A 17,466-nucleotide genomic window follows, 5' to 3' on the forward strand; every position below is an offset into this window, starting at 1 on the left:
CACCTGATGCGAAGAACTGACTCAGTGGAAAAGATCCTGATGCTGGGAAAGATAGAAGGCAGGAGGAGAAGGGGACAACAGAGAATGAGATAACTGGATGGCATCACCGACTTGATGGACATGAATTTCAGCAAGCTCTGGGAGTTGGTGATGGACAGGGAAGCCTGGCATGCTGCAGTCTGTGGGGTCGCAAAGAGTCAGACGTGGCTGAGCGACTGAACTGAACCAAAGGTTTTAGCAGAGCCCAGGGAGGACGGACAGAGCTGAGCAGACCAGGTGGAAGCAGTAGAGTCAGTGGGCAGGAGTGGGTGGTGGCCTGGAGCAGTTCTGAAGGGCCCAAGGACCAAAGATCTCATGAGATTACTTTCTGGATTGCTGTTTTTCTTTCTTTTCCCCCAGGAGTGGGGTGAGGTCCTCACTGTCTAGAGCCCCTCTGATCATCTTGGGCCACATGGAGCCTCTTGTGGAGATGTGAATGCCCTCCATTGTCCCCCACTGTGCTGTGCAAGAATTGTCAGCATTTTCTTGTGTCCCTCGGCCCAAACAGGATTGGGAATTGCTGGGTTAGAATCCTTGTGGGACGTGCGCCCGCCTGCCACTGTTATCCTGCCTCTCATTTCACACCCACGGGCTGTGCTCTTGGGGCTATGACCTGGATTCAAGGACTGAAAACACCAACTGGAGGAGATGTTTTTCACTGGGGAGTTGATGCTCTTATCACTCCAGGCCAGGACTTCCACAGTCCAACACCGCTCAGAGGCTCCATCACCTTTGCTTTACTATCAGGATGGAGGAACCTGAGAGTAGTCGGCAGCTTTCCTCCTTGGTTTATACATATTTTGAGTGTCTGATAATGGTTAGATTATGTACCTTGCCTCTCTTTCAGGTCAGTGACCTAGTAACCCCTGTTCCCTTGTCTCCTCCTAACCCGGCTTCCATCCGCCCTCTGTCTTGCTGCCTTGACTCCAGGTTGCTTTCTTCCTCCTCCCTGCACAGTGTCACTGCCCTGATATAAAATCTGCAGGGGCCCCTCACTGCCGCCACATCACCTCCTAGATTGTCTGCCTTATCATGTCCCCTCCCTCTGCACCCCGCCCCCTTTACCCTGTGCGTTTAAGTCCCAATTATATGATAACTCAGTTGAAGTCCAAGATTCCCTAGACAGCAGTCCTCAAACTTTTTGGCACCAGGGGCTGGTTTGTTGGAAGACAGTTCTTTCACAGACAGGGTGGGGGAATGGTTTCAGGATGATTCAATAACACATTACATTTACTGTGCACTTTATTTCTATGACATCAGCTCCACCTCATATTATCAGACATTAGGCCCCAGAGGTTGGGGACCACTGCCCTAGAAGCTCCCACTCCCCCGCCCCATCTCTGCTCACGTTCATCTCAGCTCACGTTCATCTCGGCTCACGTCCATCTCGGCTCACGTCCATCTCGGCGGGTGCAGAGGCGTTTTATTTGGGCTGTAATCATTCAGGGCATGTTAGTTTTTTCTCACAAATAATGACTCCTGGTAGCTCAGATGGTAAAGAATCCGCCTGCAATACAGGAGACCCAGGTTTCATCTTTGGGTCAGGAAGATCCCCTGGAGAAGGGAATGACTACCCACTCCAGTATTCTTGCCTGGGAAATTCAATGGACAGAGGAGCCTGTCAGGGCTACAGTCCATGGGGTCACAAAGAGCAACTAACACAACTGAGCAACTAACAGTTTCACTTTTTCACTTTACACCAAGACAAGATTTGTTCTCTGTTTCTCCCTGCACTGCAAGGCTGGGCAGATAATATCACGTGTTGTCTGTAAACAGTGCTTGTTGGTTTCTGTGATTCTCTGAATCCAGACTGCTTTGCAGCTGTTTCTGATGAAGACTCGGTGACTTGTACCTTCCCAGGTTTACCATAGTGGCGGAGAGTCTGCAGCAGGTTCGTCAGCAGCTTAAAAAACTTGAGGAGTTGGAACAGAAATACACCTATGAACATGACCCCATCACCAAAAACAAGCAAGCCTTATGGGACCGCACCTTCAACCTCTTCCAGCAGCTCATTCAGAGGTAACTTGAGCGAGATGTTTTTGCACCTTTTGCAGTTATTTTACCCAGAGGAAAATTTTATGGTAATTCAGATAATTAAGAAGGGTTTGGTAGAGTGTGTAAAGATTTTTATGGCTTCCCTGAGCCAGGTCTTCCTGAATCCCTGTTTATGCCAAGGGCCTGTCTTTCTTGTGACCTCCTACTCCAGTGACCTGTCTCCTTCTCTCTGGCTAGTCTGTGATGAGACCAGACTCAACCAGTCTATTGAGTCTAACTTGTATTTGCCCTCTCTTCCCTATTCCGTGGTCTCATCACATTTCAAGCTCTCTACTGAACTATTACATGGTAGCTTTTCAAATGGTTCCGCCCCAGCCCCTTCTTCCCTAGTCCCTGTGACTCTCTGCTCTGCCATAGCAGAGTTCTGCTTGATTTTTCATCACCTGCTACTCTGAGGGGAGCCCCTCATCTGGTCACCGAGGTCCCACCCCCACAGCCTGGCCCTTACCAGCCGTTCCGCGTTTGCTTCTGCACACGCCCCATTTCTAGGCAGACTTGACCTGGTGCCCACCCTGGACATCTGCTTCTCCATGCCTCTCCCAACAATAGTTCCTCTGCCTCAGAGCTTTCTTCTCTGGTAGCTCATTTTGAAACTGCATCCTCAATGTTTCTGCGTATATCCCATCATGAAACTTTGCCAGGGTTTCTGGGCAGACGCTGTCTCCCTTCCAGAGCTATAGTTTATTCTTTATTCTCCTGTTCTGGATTTTGTTGTATCATTGTCTATGCATTTCTGTTATCTTTGCTGTAAATTGGAAGGTCTTCATAGACAGAGATGTGCCTTTGCCATCTTCTTTTATCATCAGGGCCTTATGTAGTGCCTTACCCAGGACTAGGTGTTCCCAGTGCGCTTAGTAGGTCAATAAGCGGCCCTGAGTAGAAGAGTAGAGTTCATATTGCAGTTTTTATTTTTTTATTTATTTTTTCATATTGCAGTTTTTAAATGCTAACTTGACGTAATAAAAATGTCTTCTGTTCCCTGTGGCTCATGTTCATACAGGAATGTCCAAATGTTGGATTTTGAAATAGATGCACTCAACTTTTACTCTCTACCTTGATTTTGAAATAATCAAGGACATTTACTTGGGTTTTGGAGTGTATATTTTATTCTTTTTTTAAATGAAAATTACTATTTGGAAGTGTTTATTAGGTAATAAATATTGCTAAACAATTTTCCTGGAATAGAAATTTTCCAAAGGATGTTAAAATGTAAGTTTCAAAGCATGGTGGTAAGCACTATGCTACTTGGTTCATTTTCAACTATAGTAAAATTTGTTTTTATGTTACTGTTTTTTATTTTTAAATTGAGATATTATTGATATATTAACATTATATTTAGTTATACAGCAGTAGTGATTTGATATTTGTGTATGTTGCAAAATGATCACCACACTGTTGAACGAGCAAATTTGATTCTTAAATTTGTAAATGAAGAGAATCCAATTGAGAATTTTCATTGTTGAAGAGTGTCACAGATCTTTGCAATTACTGACTTTGTTGAGTGCATCTGTTAGGCTTGGGGATGTCTTTATTGACTGTAAAACTTCAGCTTATTCATCCAACTGATTAGAAGTTTTTCAACTGTTTTTTAGACTGTGCCCTCTAGCTCCCTTTCCTCCTTAGGGAAAATAACTTTTTACTGCCTCAACTTTAATGGAAATGCTAATTTATCCTTTGCTGGGTATTTATAGCTCATTTGTGGTGGAAAGACAGCCCTGCATGCCAACTCACCCTCAGAGGCCATTGGTCTTGAAGACTGGAGTCCAGTTCACTGTGAAACTGAGGTAATAAAGAGAAGATGGAAGTCTCACCCCTCCTTAGGCCTCCCCTGGTAGCTCAGATGGTAAAGAATCCCGCTGCAACGCAAGAGACCTGGGTTCATCTGCACCCAGAAGATCCTCTGGAGAAGGAAATGGCAACCCGCTCCAGTATTCTTGCCAGGAGAATTCCATGGACAGAGGAACCTGAAGGGCTACAGTCCATGGGGTCCTAAAGGGTCGGGCATGACTGAGTGACTAACACTTTCAGTTTAACTTTGTTTCCACACCTCCTATCACAAAATTTGCACCCCAGCTTCCTTCCACAACCTGGTTATATAGAGGGGTGCTTTAGAGGAAGTAATTTTGCAGTAGGTGTTTTAATATGAATTCTTACTTAGAATATCTTAAGAGTCTTTTCTATTCAACTAGAAATATAACAAAGATATGTGTGTATATACACACACCCCACAATTTTTTCCAGTTATAGGTGTAATGAATGTTTACTGTAAATAGCAATTCAAAATTGCAGAACTGCACATGGTAGAGAATAAAAGTTCCCAGTAGCCTCATCCCCTCTTGAGCATGAGCCTATAACCTGAGTTTTATGTTCCCCCTGAAATGGATGCAGTGTGTGTAAATGACTGGTACATTTTTCTGGTGAGTGTGTTTGTTCATAACTTTCATCAGATTGTCAAAGTTGTATGTGATCTAAATATCTGTAGACTACCACAGTAAGCAGCCTGGTGTCAGCCCTCCCAGAATTTTGTCCATGTATACATGAATATATAAATAAATACATTGTACTTTTATATACATGTGGTTTTCATGCATAGACTTGCAAAAGTATATATGACATGATATATTTCATTTTTAGAAGCCAGAGTTCTGCTGTCTGTTGTTCGGCAGACTATTTTTCTCCTTCGTAATAAATTGTAGAAATGTTTCCATACGAGAATGTCCAGCTTTACTTTCTTCGGTTGCATGGCTGCATTCATTTATTAATAGCTTTATCTCTGCTGATGAGCAGCTGGACTCAGAAGAGCTGGACTTACCTTCAGAGTTGGCCCTAGTCATTTTTGCCAAAGTGCTGCTGAGTTAGGTCCACAGGTGCTGCGTCCCGGCTACCAGTGCTATGGCACCAGACTCTGACACCCGTGAAGTCCCAGCACTCAACTGGCACGGGCAGCATCTCATCCCACCACCTGCTTGACTAAAGGGAGCCAGCCCGTGAGGGGGCTCTTCCCCGGGCCTCTAGCTCATCAGAACAGAAACATACTGGAGTCTCAGCCCAGGGTTCTGTCCCTCTATCTTTCCACACTGCCCTGGAGTGGTTAGAGAGATGACCCTCATTTTCCTGATTATGGGTCAGAGTTTTTATTTTCTCCCAACAGGTTAAGCATTAGATACAAGTTTTGGTAAAGGGTAAAGTTTGCTGTTTTTTACCTCTGTTGTGTAGTTACTCAGTCATGTCTGACTCTTCGTGATCCCATGGACTGTAGCCCACTGGACTCCTCTGTCCACGGGACTTCCCAGGCAAGAATACTGGAGTGGGTTGCCATTTCCTCCCCAGGTGATCTTCCTGACTCAGGGATCGAACCCGCATCTCCTGCATTGGCAGGCAGATTTCTTAGTGCCGAGCCACCAGGCAAGCCCATTTTTTACCTACAGAATTAGCCCAAAATAGAAATTTTGATAAACCTCAGTATTGGTGAGGCAGAATGGGGAAGCAGGTGCCCTCACTACATTTGGTGTGAATATAAAATCTGTTGCTTGCTGTCAGAATTTAACATTACAGTTTTGTCCCAGCAACTTCACATCTAGGAATTTATCCTACAAATACACTTAAAAAAAAAAATCCAAGTAAACATACAAGGATGTCAGTTCCATTGTTCGTAATAACCAAAAACTGGATGGGGTGGGGCTTGTTGAAATGTTCATCAATATGGATTTGGCATAATAGATAATTTTTAAAAGTAATTATGACTTTTTCTTTTCAGGCTGCTGGTGAAGTTGCAAGAGCTGAATTATAACTTGAAAGTCAAAGTCTTATTTGACAAGTAAGATACCGCTAATATCAAGGCTACATATACTGTTGAAACGTTGGTTTTGTTAACCAAACATGGACTGATGCAGCGGGGCTATTCGTTAGTGATTCCAGCCCATTTAAACCAGTAATTCCTGGGTATTGGGAACTTTATCTAAGAGCTGGTATCAGCATGCCTTTTTAGACTACAAATGACCAAAAGTATGAGTGCATTTTATGCATATATGCTTGTTCCAAGCAGCTACCACCTCAACTAGGTCAGCCCCAGAGAAGGGGTACTTGATCAGGCTCCAGGCCACCGTGATTCTTCGGCCAGTATGGGCCTGTTTCTGGAGTGAAACTGACGGCATTTTGGGGGGCATGTATGGAGCTTGCTGGCTTTACACTTGTCTCTTCTGAACAGTAGGGACCCAGGAATGGGCAGGCTCTCAAGGAGTCTAAATGGAGCAGGTCTATCCTGTTTTGTCCTTAGACCCTGAACCCAAACTAGCAGTGACCTAGGCACTTCATTAAGGAACAAGATGGCTTAGCCCCTGCCATTCCCTCTTGATATATTTAATGCTTTTGTTGGTGTGTTTACTACGTTTCAAAACCATTTATGATACTCCAAGTCACTTTCCTCTGGCTTTTGTCTCTTTCTATTCCTGTAACTATAGCCTTCTTTGTTTGTACCTTTGTTTTCCTCCCATCTTCTTTGGTTTTTCTTTGTAGCACTTAGCTTTTGCTGCATAACAGATAACCTCAAAACTTGGTGGCTTAAACTCAGAAACTTATTATTTCTATTATTCTGTGGGCTGTGGGTGGTCCTTCTAATCTGAGCTGGCCTGGTTGTTGCTGGGTGGTCTAGCATGACCTCATTATATGTCTGAGGTTTTGGCTGGGATAACTGGGCCCTTCTCTGTGGGGCTGTCAGAGCGGCCAGCCTGGGCTTTCTCACATGGCCGTGGTGTTCCAAGTGGATCCAGGCAGCAGCGTGCTGGGCCTCTTAGTCCAGCCTTGGAACTTGCACAGCACTGCTCCCATCCATGGTGTCTGGAAAAGCAAGTCAGAGTCCCCTGAAATTCAAGAGACAAGGAAATACGTTCTGTGTCTTTAAAGGCAGAGTTGCAGAGGTTTTTGTGGCTACCGCAGTTTTGCCACAGTCTGCTTGTCAGTGTCTCTTTCGGTTTGTTCTTGCCTTTTTGTCCTTTCTGTCTATTCCAGTTCTGAAGTTTTCTTCTTAGTTTTGGCAGGAAAATAGGTCACTGTCATAGCTGACAGTGATTATCAGCCACAAAAGCACTGAACGTCTAGTTGGGACAGGAAAGGAAGCTAACTCATTTAACTGGGAGCGCACGAATGGTCTCTGACCTTCACCTGCCCCTAACATACATTATTTGTCCAGAAGATGGCAACATTATCGCTGAACAACAGAATCCTAAGATTCTGGTCTCTCAAAATTTTAACCTCAGATTTAAAACTTGGCAGTTTCCCCAAATAACTGACTATTCAGGTACTTTCATGAAAGCATTAAAACTAATAAAGAGCAAAAATAAGACTCGCGCTGTCACTTCGGAGGGTCCTCTGAGTTTTGTAACCCAGAGCAGTACTCTCTGCTGAGTCCCCAGGGCTTGGCTCATTGCCTCCTGCAGAGGGAGTCACTGCTCGGTAAGTTGTGATAACTCAGGCTCGCATTTCCTGAGGGTGCGCTCTCTGCTCTCCTTACCCATTGGCTAGTTTCTTCCTGCCGATGTGCTGTGTGGTTGGTTCTGCTGGCAGGATGTACAGAAGAGAAAAGTGAGGCCCAGTTTACTTGCCCAAGGTTACTCAGCAAAACTTGGCAGTGCTGGTGTGGGTTGATTGAGGGACTGAATGAATGATAGGCAAGAAAACCCATAGGTATAGATTTATTGGTTATAGATCTTATACTTTTATATGTTTGTGAATGTGAATTTCACATTTTAAATACACATGTATGATTACATTTTTTTTTTCTTGTAGAGATGTGAATGAGAGAAATACAGTAAAAGGGTACGTGAAATACTTTGCACTCTGTTTTGCTCTCTACTTTGTTTGTTTATGTGTTGCTTTAACAGTTCTCAGCCTTTTAAGTATCCCTTCCCTGTGTTGTCTAGGTTTAGGAAGTTCAACATTCTGGGCACTCACACGAAGGTGATGAACATGGAAGAGTCCACCAATGGGAGTCTGGCGGCAGAATTCCGACACCTGGTAGGGAGACCCATCTCCCCCTTTTCTGCTGTGTCTGGCTTATCAGGACTGACTTATAATGGAGTGGCACTCTGGCCATATGTGATGTAGAGGGGCTCCTCTGGGAGGAGACTTCTAGAGTTTGTGGCTGGAGACTTCAGCAGGACTTGGGGAATCTTGGCTCCTCCTCCTCATCCCACGGCTCTTCACTCTCTCTGCCTGTCTCTCTCAGATATGCCTTCGTTGGGGGAAAGTGAGCTCAGTAAAATATTCCACAAGCCAGCATGCACACAAGCTCTCTGCATGTGGTCCCTTGACCACCTCAGTGATCACTCACTCTAGACTCTTGGAATTTTCCTGAAGGTCATTATTCCCGCACATCCTGACTGGTGCTTCCACCCCTCCAAGTATGGCAGACCCCAGGCGTGTCTCCTGGGTCCCTTCATCACCATCTCCTTGCTGGGGTCTTGCCTGCGACCACTGTCTCGACCACTTTGTCTCCAGGGGAGTGGGGCCCGGGCAGTGGGCGGTGGAAACCAGCAGAGGGGTTTATACAGGCGGTGCCTTCTCCCCTCTCTCCCCGAAAATGCGGGGCTGCCAGGTGTTCTGCAGAGGCGTTGGTGCTGAGCCCTATGCACGTCCTGGCCTGGAAGCTGCACCCTTTTTCTTACTGGCAGCCATCTCAGGAGCCCACAGACTCATGGTTAGGAAGCTGGACCTTAAGTGAGAGCCTTGGTCGAAACCGGGAGTTTGAGGGTGTCCAGAGCTGTTCCGGGTGCTCCAAGTTGCTTCCTTAAAAGCTACGTGATTGAAGACCTTTTCAAAGGACGGTCTGAGAAGCTTGAGATGCAGGGCCAGCCTGGGAGATTCTGCCGAGGGAAGCAGAGGTGGGAGAAGCTGTGCCCACAGCCTGGGGAGCCTGGCACAGCTGGTGACAGTGACAGGGACAGTTCAGAACGAGCTTGCCCAGGGGAGGGAGCAGCATGCCACTTCCCTGGCTGCTTCTGAACCCTGCGGTGTTTGCAGGGTGTCAGGATGCTGGGGAAAGGCACCCCCCCCTTCACCTCATAAGCCCCTACAAGGGTCACTTCACCTCCTGTTCTGCATCCTGAAAATATTTTCACCTCCTTCACTCTAAGTCCACACTTTGTTTTGATTTGTAGATGGAAGTAGCAACTTTGAGGATTATTATATAGCTATTTACTAAGATTTTTGTTTTTTTTTTTTTAGCAACTGAAAGAACAGAAAAATGCTGGTGCCAGAACTAATGAGGTAAGTCTTTCTCTGTCATGACTGGTCTCCTAACTAGCAGCTCTGTCCGGTGAGCTTGGCTCCATGGCCCTGGTGGTCGTGGGTGGCCAGGGACACCTCACAGAGGGGTGAGCAGTGGGAAAGACCAGCAGGTAAGAGCAGCTTATTGCAGGCAAGCTCTGGGATATGGGTATGTGTGATAACAGTAAAGCCACTCTGCGTGTGCTTTCTGGTTGTCAAGTGATTTTGCAATGAATTTTCTGGACCCTCACCAACAGCCCAGCGGAATAGGTGCAGTGGGCTACTGTGTTACTCACATTTCACAGGTGAGGAAATTGGACCACAGGAAGTTTGCCAGAGTTAGCTAAGTGTGCACAGGAAATAATTATCAGAGCTAGAATCAGAGGCCAGCTTCATGACTGCCCTGCCAAAAACTATGTGTGCCCTGTCCAGTGCCATTATCCTTCTGTCAGTCCCCTCGTCACGGCTTGTCCTTGAAGAGCTATGTTTGGGATGCATTCAGAGATGAACCATGGGCAGAGGACAGGATGGCTGGAGTTGCTTTGGTTTGGTCGGATTTTGTTCTTTGTGCCTGCCGAGCACGCTGTCCTTCCCTACTACAACCAGCAGAGGGCGCGTGGCGCTGTGGGACAGGTGCCCGCCTGGGCCTGACCAGCCCTCATTTTTGGATCTTGACTCTCAGTGACCAACTGGGAACTTCATTTCCTCGCCCAGGAGCAGGGATGGAGTCACACCTCTCAGGTTCTAAGGTTGTTGTGAGGCTCACATTAGATAATGTGTATGAAGGCACTTGGAACACAATAACCTTTCTACCCAAACCAACCAAGGCACATTATAACCTGCCAGGCTTATGCAAATCTGCTCTCCTGGCAGATGGTCACACTTGGAACATGTTTACACTTTCCACCCCTTGTCAGCCTGAGGTATGCAGCCCAGGCCAGGCAGGTCCGTGGTGGGCAGAGGGGACTGAGGGCTGGGAAGCCTTAGGTTGTGAATAAACTCATTAGAAGTTGCTATTTCCCTATCAACATTTCTTCCCCTTGATCCATAACCCTTGCCAAAATATTAGAAATCTGATCTTTGAGAGAACACTGAGATACTCAGGATAATTATCTGGGATAGATTATTAAAAGCTAGAATCTTCTAAATTGTCCCTGATTGGGTTCATGCTTTCTGGAGCTTGTTAAAATGCTTAGTAGTTTCTTGCTAATTGCAGGATCAATGAACGAATCACTGTATTCGTGTTTTTCCCATTTTCTTTTTCAAGGGTCCTCTCATTGTCACTGAAGAGCTTCACTCCCTTAGTTTTGAAACCCAGCTGTGCCAGCCTGGTTTGGTCATTGACCTTGAGGTAAGACTTACATGTTCCCGGGAAACTTTATTTTTACTTTAAACTGATACATGTATTTTTATTTTAGACATACTTATCTAATTGTTAAAAAAAAAAAAAAAAGATTGCTGTTTTCAGTCAGTACTATCTCAATGCTAATTTAATGGTTCAATCTGCTACAAAACTAAGTTAACCTTTGTCTGAAGTGAAAGTTGCTCAATTGTGTCTGAATCTTTGCGACCCCATGGACTATACAGTCCATGGAATTCTCCAGTGCAGAACACTGGAGTGGATAGCCTTTCCCTTCTCTGGGGGATCTTCCCAACCTAGGGATCGAACCCAGGTCTCCCACATTGCAGGTGGATTCTTTACCAGCTGAGCCACAAGGGAAGCTCCAATAAGCCAATGTTCCAGTTAAGATGTCCTGTGTTAATTTTTTATATGAAGCTTTGACATTTATTTCTTAATTGAAAATGTATGTCAAAGATAAATTCAACTAAAAACAAAAGACTGTACCTTTACATTCTTAATTTTCAAGAATGAAATATATGCAAATGTACATAGGGTTCCTTGATTAGCTGTGAGGCTGCATAGTGGTCTGCAGGTACTGCTTCTGGGATTCCGAGGATTTCAAGGTCTTTGTCATCTTGTAGACGACCTCTCTACCCGTCGTGGTGATCTCCAATGTCAGCCAGCTCCCAAGTGGCTGGGCCTCTATCCTGTGGTACAACATGCTGGTGGCAGAACCCCGGGTAAGGAAAACACATCTACTTTCATACTAGGGTTTAAAGACTCCCCCTGCTCTAGTTCTGCATATTTGAAAGAGCCTGTTTGGACCAGATGTTGAGGGGAAAGTGGCACAACTCAACTCACTGCTAAGGAGCTGAGTAATTCTGAAATAGCGAAGCATTCCAGAAGCATGTGTATGTACTAGAAATTAAAAATTATTATTTTCCTTCCATGTGAATAAGCTTGGGCAACAGATGATTTTGTGTTATGCTTTTTTAAAAATGTATACACTTGCTAAACAAGCAGGCTCTGTTCTTAAGAGTGTGGATACTCATGGTCGGTCAACTACAATTGATTCCAATTATTTACTGTACTTAGGTTCTTTGAAGTCACTGTGAACACTGATTTAGCGAATACTGAGTCACTATGCCTAAGGGAAGTATGGGTTCCCGCCAGCCTCTGGCAAAATCCTCGCATCTGCAGATCAATACATCACCTTGTTTTGTTTAAAGATCCCTTATCTAACATGCTTGTTGATTCATTAACATCAAACTCATGGCAAACAGCTTTATAACTCAGTCTGAACAAAACTTATATATCATGTGCATTTGCTCCTTAAGGCATTGAGGAACACTAGACAGCACTTCAACTCGCCTTTGAGGGGCATTTTAAATGAAATCACCAGCAAAAACCCTACAGAAATGTAAAGACCACAGCATTAAACAGACCTCAAAGAGGACACTTGGGTGTAGTGTGAGAGTTGAAACAGGAAGGTGGAGCAAAGCTTTGTTTGACTTCAACCGGAAACATACATGTTTGGTGACTCAAAGTTTTCACGACTCTGTGCCTGGGTATGCCTGCAAATGAGTGCTGAAGTGCCACGAGTATTGATTCGGGAGTTAAATTTTAGTGAGTAGATAAATGCACAGATGCGAGTCTGCAAACAGTGAGAACCATTTCTCTCTGCTGCTATGGAAATACGTGTGTCAGAGACTAGAGCTGAACTTTGGCGCAGATCCATGTTTCCACGCTGAGCTTGTGACTGGTGACTCATCAGCGGCTTTCAGCTTCTCCGTGTTTTTTTTCTAGAATCTCTCCTTCTTCCTGAACCCACCTTGTGCACGATGGTCTCAGCTTTCAGAGGTGCTGAGTTGGCAGTTTTCTTCTGTCACCAAAAGAGGTCTCAATGTGGACCAGCTGAACATGCTGGGGGAGAAACTTCTTGGTATGAGCATATTCACTTTTTATGTAACAGTCGAAATTCATGAAAATTATCTTGACTTCTCCTTTCCCCTCTTTGCTCTTCATTTTGTTCAAGGTAGGAGAGTGTTAGGAATCTATTGGCTTTTCCAACCGTCATTTATTATAGCTAAGTGAGAGTGATGCCTCACTTTAGAAGGACTTGCCAACTTGATAGAAGATTTAAATGAATCATTTTCCCATTATCTCATATTAACATTTCTGAGCAAGGCTCCTAAGGGAAAGATTTCTGAATTATGTAAAATATATTAGTTGTGGCTAAAATAAATTCTTGGAGAAAGGTGAAGTCTGAGAAAGATGAAGTCTGATTAACCGTGGGGAGAAAAAAGTAAGCCCCCAACATTGTAAGAGTCAGGTCCTGGGACCACCCACCCCACAGCACACACCCAGGTCTCTTATGTCAGGTGGCCCAAACGGGAGGAGACAGTGCCCATGTCAGGAGATACCCATGATCACACGACCTGATGGGCAGGGTCCAGGCCAGGATAGAGAATTCCCTTTCAGTAGCTAATGTCATGGATTTGTTAGTCTTCTACACTAAGCAAATCTAAGACCCACCAGTCTCAAGGTCAGATCTTCAATGAATGGGAATATCGGAACTATTTTTTTTTTAAATCCACAGATGGCTTTTTTTTTTTCAGATTTGCTTTCTGTACAGCAGAGCTCCGTGTCCTGCAGGCATCAGTGTACTTTTCCTAACCTGGATAGCTCTCAGCAGTGCCCTCTCTCGGCCATGTAGCTGTCACAGTGGGGGTCTTGTGCAATTTAGTTAAAAGTAAGGAGTCACCTTATTCCATTCCCTTGTTTGCTGAGAGTTAAGATGGATACCCTTCCTGCCTGTAATGGCTTATCTGCGATTCTCTGTGAAGAGCGGTGTCAGTCTCACCACTTCTCATGGCTCAGCCGCTTTGGTTTGTGTCGATGATGACCCCCAGGCTTCCTTCCCCTTTCATTTCTCTCACTTACCTTTTGGTTTGCCTCTCTGAGCCTGTGTCCTATTTGGAGGGCTGAGGGAAATACCTAATTAATAGCTAAAATAAGCGCATAAAGTTGTGTCAGCTAAATCAATCACCTGCAAGTGATTCTTGGTCTTAGTTTGCACTTGAAGAAAACTCTGCAGGGTCACTGGGCGAGGAGCCTGGTAAGGAAGGAGGGGGAGGAATGGCACGTGACATCGCACAGGGACGGACCCCCCTGGGCTTCCCCAGAAGGCACAGGGAGCTAGTGTTAGTGATCTGAGACTACTGACCGTGTACATACACGCTTCCTTGGTTGAGTGTTGGCTCTTTAAGAGCAAATGCAAGAGTCATCAGCCCGGCCATAGCTTCAGAATTGATTCCCAGTTCCTGAAAAACCTTGTTTTTAATTTTTCAGGCCCCAACGCCGGCCCCGATGGTCTGATTCCATGGACAAGATTCTGTAAGGTGGGTGCTGTCTCGGATTTACACTCTGAGTGCCTTCTGCTCTCTGTAGGGTTCTTGGATTTCTCAACTCGGCGCTGGCTGCTCCGTGCTTGCTTTGGCAGGTTCCTCTAGCCCACAGAACCCCTAGGACATGTTATTTACTTTCCTTCAGCACGAAGGTTAGGCTCCAAGTGTGAGTCTGACAGGAAGCACCTGTCTGTGTGATAACATTCTCTCACATCCGAAATGAGTCCTCTGTTTGCTCACACTGGGCCCTGGCTCGGCAGCATTTTAGCCCCGTCCGTGAGTGACATGTGCTCTCTGCTGGCGTGGACAGCCTGTGGGCTGGATGACCGTCCCCTAGCCTACTCAAGCAGGGGCCCAGTTCGGGGGGGTAATCATACCCCGCCAGGGTCACCAGACAGTACTGACAAGCTCGAGCTCCTGGAGTTCAGCGCTGCGAAGGCACTGTGATCACCCAGAGGGTCATGCCCTGGCTGGGTCACTCGTGTTTGGAGAGGGAAGCAGAGTCTGGCTCAGGAAGTGGAGAGCTGGGTGTCTGAAGGCCGATAAGAAGGGGAGGGACAGCTCTGTAGGAGACAATGCTAGCTTTGGCAGCCGGGCAGTCTTTGCAAACTAAAACCCGAGGGTAGGAGGAGACAGGAGAAGTCAAAGAGTTTGGGATTTCTTGGTTTCTAATGTGTGCATCTGTTTACTTACAGGAAAATATAAATGATAAAAATTTTCCTTTCTGGCTTTGGATCGAAAGCATCCTTGAACTCATTAAAAAACACCTGCTTGCTCTCTGGAATGATGGGTAAGGGCCACAGATAGATGTAGTTTTGAAGCATATGTTGAGCACAGACTCCGTTACTGCAAGGCTGAGACAGTCCTGACCAAGACAGACTTTATTATTTGGTGAGACTTGTGAGCATCCCACTGAAACAGATGCTTATGGGCTGTCCCTTCAGGGATTCATGATAGTGGGCCCTCATAAGATTAAACTTATACTTCCATAATAAATGTATATGCATTTTTAAATTAATTTTTTATTGAAGGATAATTGCCTTACAGAATTCTGTTTTCTGTCAAACCTCAACATGAATCAGCCATGGGTACACACATATCCCCATTTTCAAAGCTGAATTTAAAAATCCTGAATGCCATGCATGCATTCATTCTAAAAAAATTTCTTGAGCATCTTCTTTATTGCCTCCCGGTAAGGAAGAAAAGGCTGTTGTTAACACAGTAAGTTCAAAGTGTTAGTCACTCAGTTGTGTCCAACTCTTTACAACCCCATAGACTGTAGCCCACCAGACTCTTCTGTCCATGGTATTTCCCAGGCAAGAACAGTTGGAGTGGGTTGTTTCCCTTCTCCAGGGGGTCTTTTTGACCCAGGGATCGAACCTGGGTCTTCTCCATTGCAGGCAGTTCTTTACCAACTGAGCCACCAGGGAAGCCCAACTCAGTAAATTGTTTCTAATTTATTCTCAGGGTCAGTTGAGATTTCAGCAAAGGCTTTAACTTGGTCAGAAGTTAAGAATATGAAAATGGATTGTCTGAGCCTTCCTCTTCACTGTAAAAGATGCATAAATTCAGACATTTTCAATCACCAAGTGAAAATGAAAGGCTCATTAATCCAGAAAGTATTTATTGATCATCTATTGGCACCAGGTTAATGAGCTTTGGGGGGAGTTAAGCATATATATGCGGAGAAGACAATGGCAACCCACTCCAGTACTCTTGCCTGGAAAATCCCATGGACAGAGGAGCCTGGTAGGCTGCAGTCCATGGGGTTGCTAGGAGTCAGACAAACGACTGAGTGACTTCACTTTCACTTTTCACTTTGATGCATTGGAGAAGGAAATGGCACCCCACTCCAGTATTCTTGCCTGGAGAATCCTAGGGAAGGGGGAGCCTGGTGGGCTGCCGTTTATGGGGTTGTACAGAGTTGGACACGACTGAAGCGACTTAGCAGCAGCAGCAGCAAGCATATATACATATGACTGAAATGATTCCTGAAGTGTCAATGAAATATATTTTAAAGCATCTAAAATAGTCTATACATTTTTATCCTGTGTTCTTGTGTCATGTTGTAGTCATCTTGGTTGGTAAATGAGCAGGAAAATTATAGAATCATGACCAAACCTCAGAGTGCCTCCGTTGACCCCTTTCCACATCCAGGTGTATTGTGGGCTTTATTAGCAAGGAGCGAGAGCGGGCCCTGCTGAAGGATCAACAGCCCGGGACATTCCTGCTGCGCTTCAGCGAGAGCTGCCGGGAAGGGGCGATCACGTTCACGTGGGTGGAGCGGTCCCAGAATGGAGGCGGTAAGCCAGGGTTCCTGCATACATTATTCAACCAACAGGTGCAAGCCCTTCCTCTTCACTGCAGATCAGTTTGTACAAATAATGAGCTTGTGACATAAAATTGCAGCTCCTGTACCCCACCCCAGCTGAGCTTCCCTAATAGGATTTATTGCATACCCACGAGTTTGTGGACTCTGCCTGGAACCTGTTGTATATGTAATGGTTGTTTAAAAGACTAGGTCACATTCTTTCCTCTTGTTCAGGTTTGATACCTGTAGGTGAACAATATGAGTCACTATGACTGGCAGCTAGTTGTTGGGAGGAAACCCATTGTGTGCAGGCATAAGCTTCCAGAACCACTGATGGGAATCCCATGTGGATGTGCTAGGATGAGGGCTGGTTGTTTGGGGGGGGGTCCCAGGACTGGTTCTCCACCCTGCCTTCAGACAGAGCAGGTGCACGTTTATCTGGGCTGTATCTTGTATTTCTATCTGATGCAGTACATCCATGCAAAACGGTTTCGAAAACCTAAGTACACAAAACAGGTTTCTGTGGAATAAGAAACACTTTTCATTGGAGATGAAAAAAGGTTAAAGACAAACTGGTAACTTTTGACTGTTACTTTTAGTTTGCTCTGTTTGAAGGATTGCAGGGAAAACTGATCTATTCCAGTGACTTCTGCTTTCAATTAGAAGATGCCATAAGATGGGATGCTTTTCTACTTCTATTTATTTTTTATTCTGGTGAAAAACAGGAGAGCCGGGATTAGAGCCCAGGGAGGGAGGACAATAGGTGGCAGAGCCTGCCTTTTCTGCTTCTCGCCTGGTTGTTCTTCCTGGAACTTGCAGAGAGATGGAGCTAGCAAAGCAGGCCAAGATGTACAGCACTGACAACTGGCAAGTTTTAGCAGGGCATCACCAGCTTTGGTCTGAAGTTCAGGAGCAGAGTCCCTAGAGCACCTGACCTCTGGACTATGAGCCCCAAAGTGAGATCCTGAATCAGTTAGGAAGCAGGAGTTCAGTGAAGTCTGGAACTAAGACTAGGAGCAAATTAAAGTTTGGGTGACTTTGCATTCAGA

At 45.4% G+C, this 17,466-nt stretch overlaps 1 protein-coding gene across 1 annotated transcript in view; it reads left to right on the forward strand.

The window, feature by feature from the left end:
- Positions 1-17,466, forward strand: part of STAT1 (signal transducer and activator of transcription 1) — a 39,168-nt gene that overhangs the window by 13,415 nt on the left and 8,287 nt on the right. The window contains exons 9-20 of the mRNA XM_065930936.1: positions 1,900-2,058; positions 3,786-3,878; positions 5,852-5,911; positions 7,879-7,908; positions 8,013-8,106; positions 9,316-9,357; positions 10,625-10,708; positions 11,341-11,439; positions 12,506-12,641; positions 14,051-14,100; positions 14,802-14,896; positions 16,264-16,409. Of these exons, the coding sequence (XP_065787008.1) occupies positions 1,900-2,058; positions 3,786-3,878; positions 5,852-5,911; positions 7,879-7,908; positions 8,013-8,106; positions 9,316-9,357; positions 10,625-10,708; positions 11,341-11,439; positions 12,506-12,641; positions 14,051-14,100; positions 14,802-14,896; positions 16,264-16,409 (1,088 nt within the window). The remainder of the gene's footprint in view (positions 1-1,899; positions 2,059-3,785; positions 3,879-5,851; positions 5,912-7,878; positions 7,909-8,012; positions 8,107-9,315; positions 9,358-10,624; positions 10,709-11,340; positions 11,440-12,505; positions 12,642-14,050; positions 14,101-14,801; positions 14,897-16,263; positions 16,410-17,466) is intronic.

The sequence above is a fragment of the Muntiacus reevesi genome, chromosome 3, assembly GCF_963930625.1.
Source record: "Muntiacus reevesi chromosome 3, mMunRee1.1, whole genome shotgun sequence".
Lineage (NCBI taxonomy): Eukaryota > Metazoa > Chordata > Mammalia > Artiodactyla > Cervidae > Muntiacus > Muntiacus reevesi.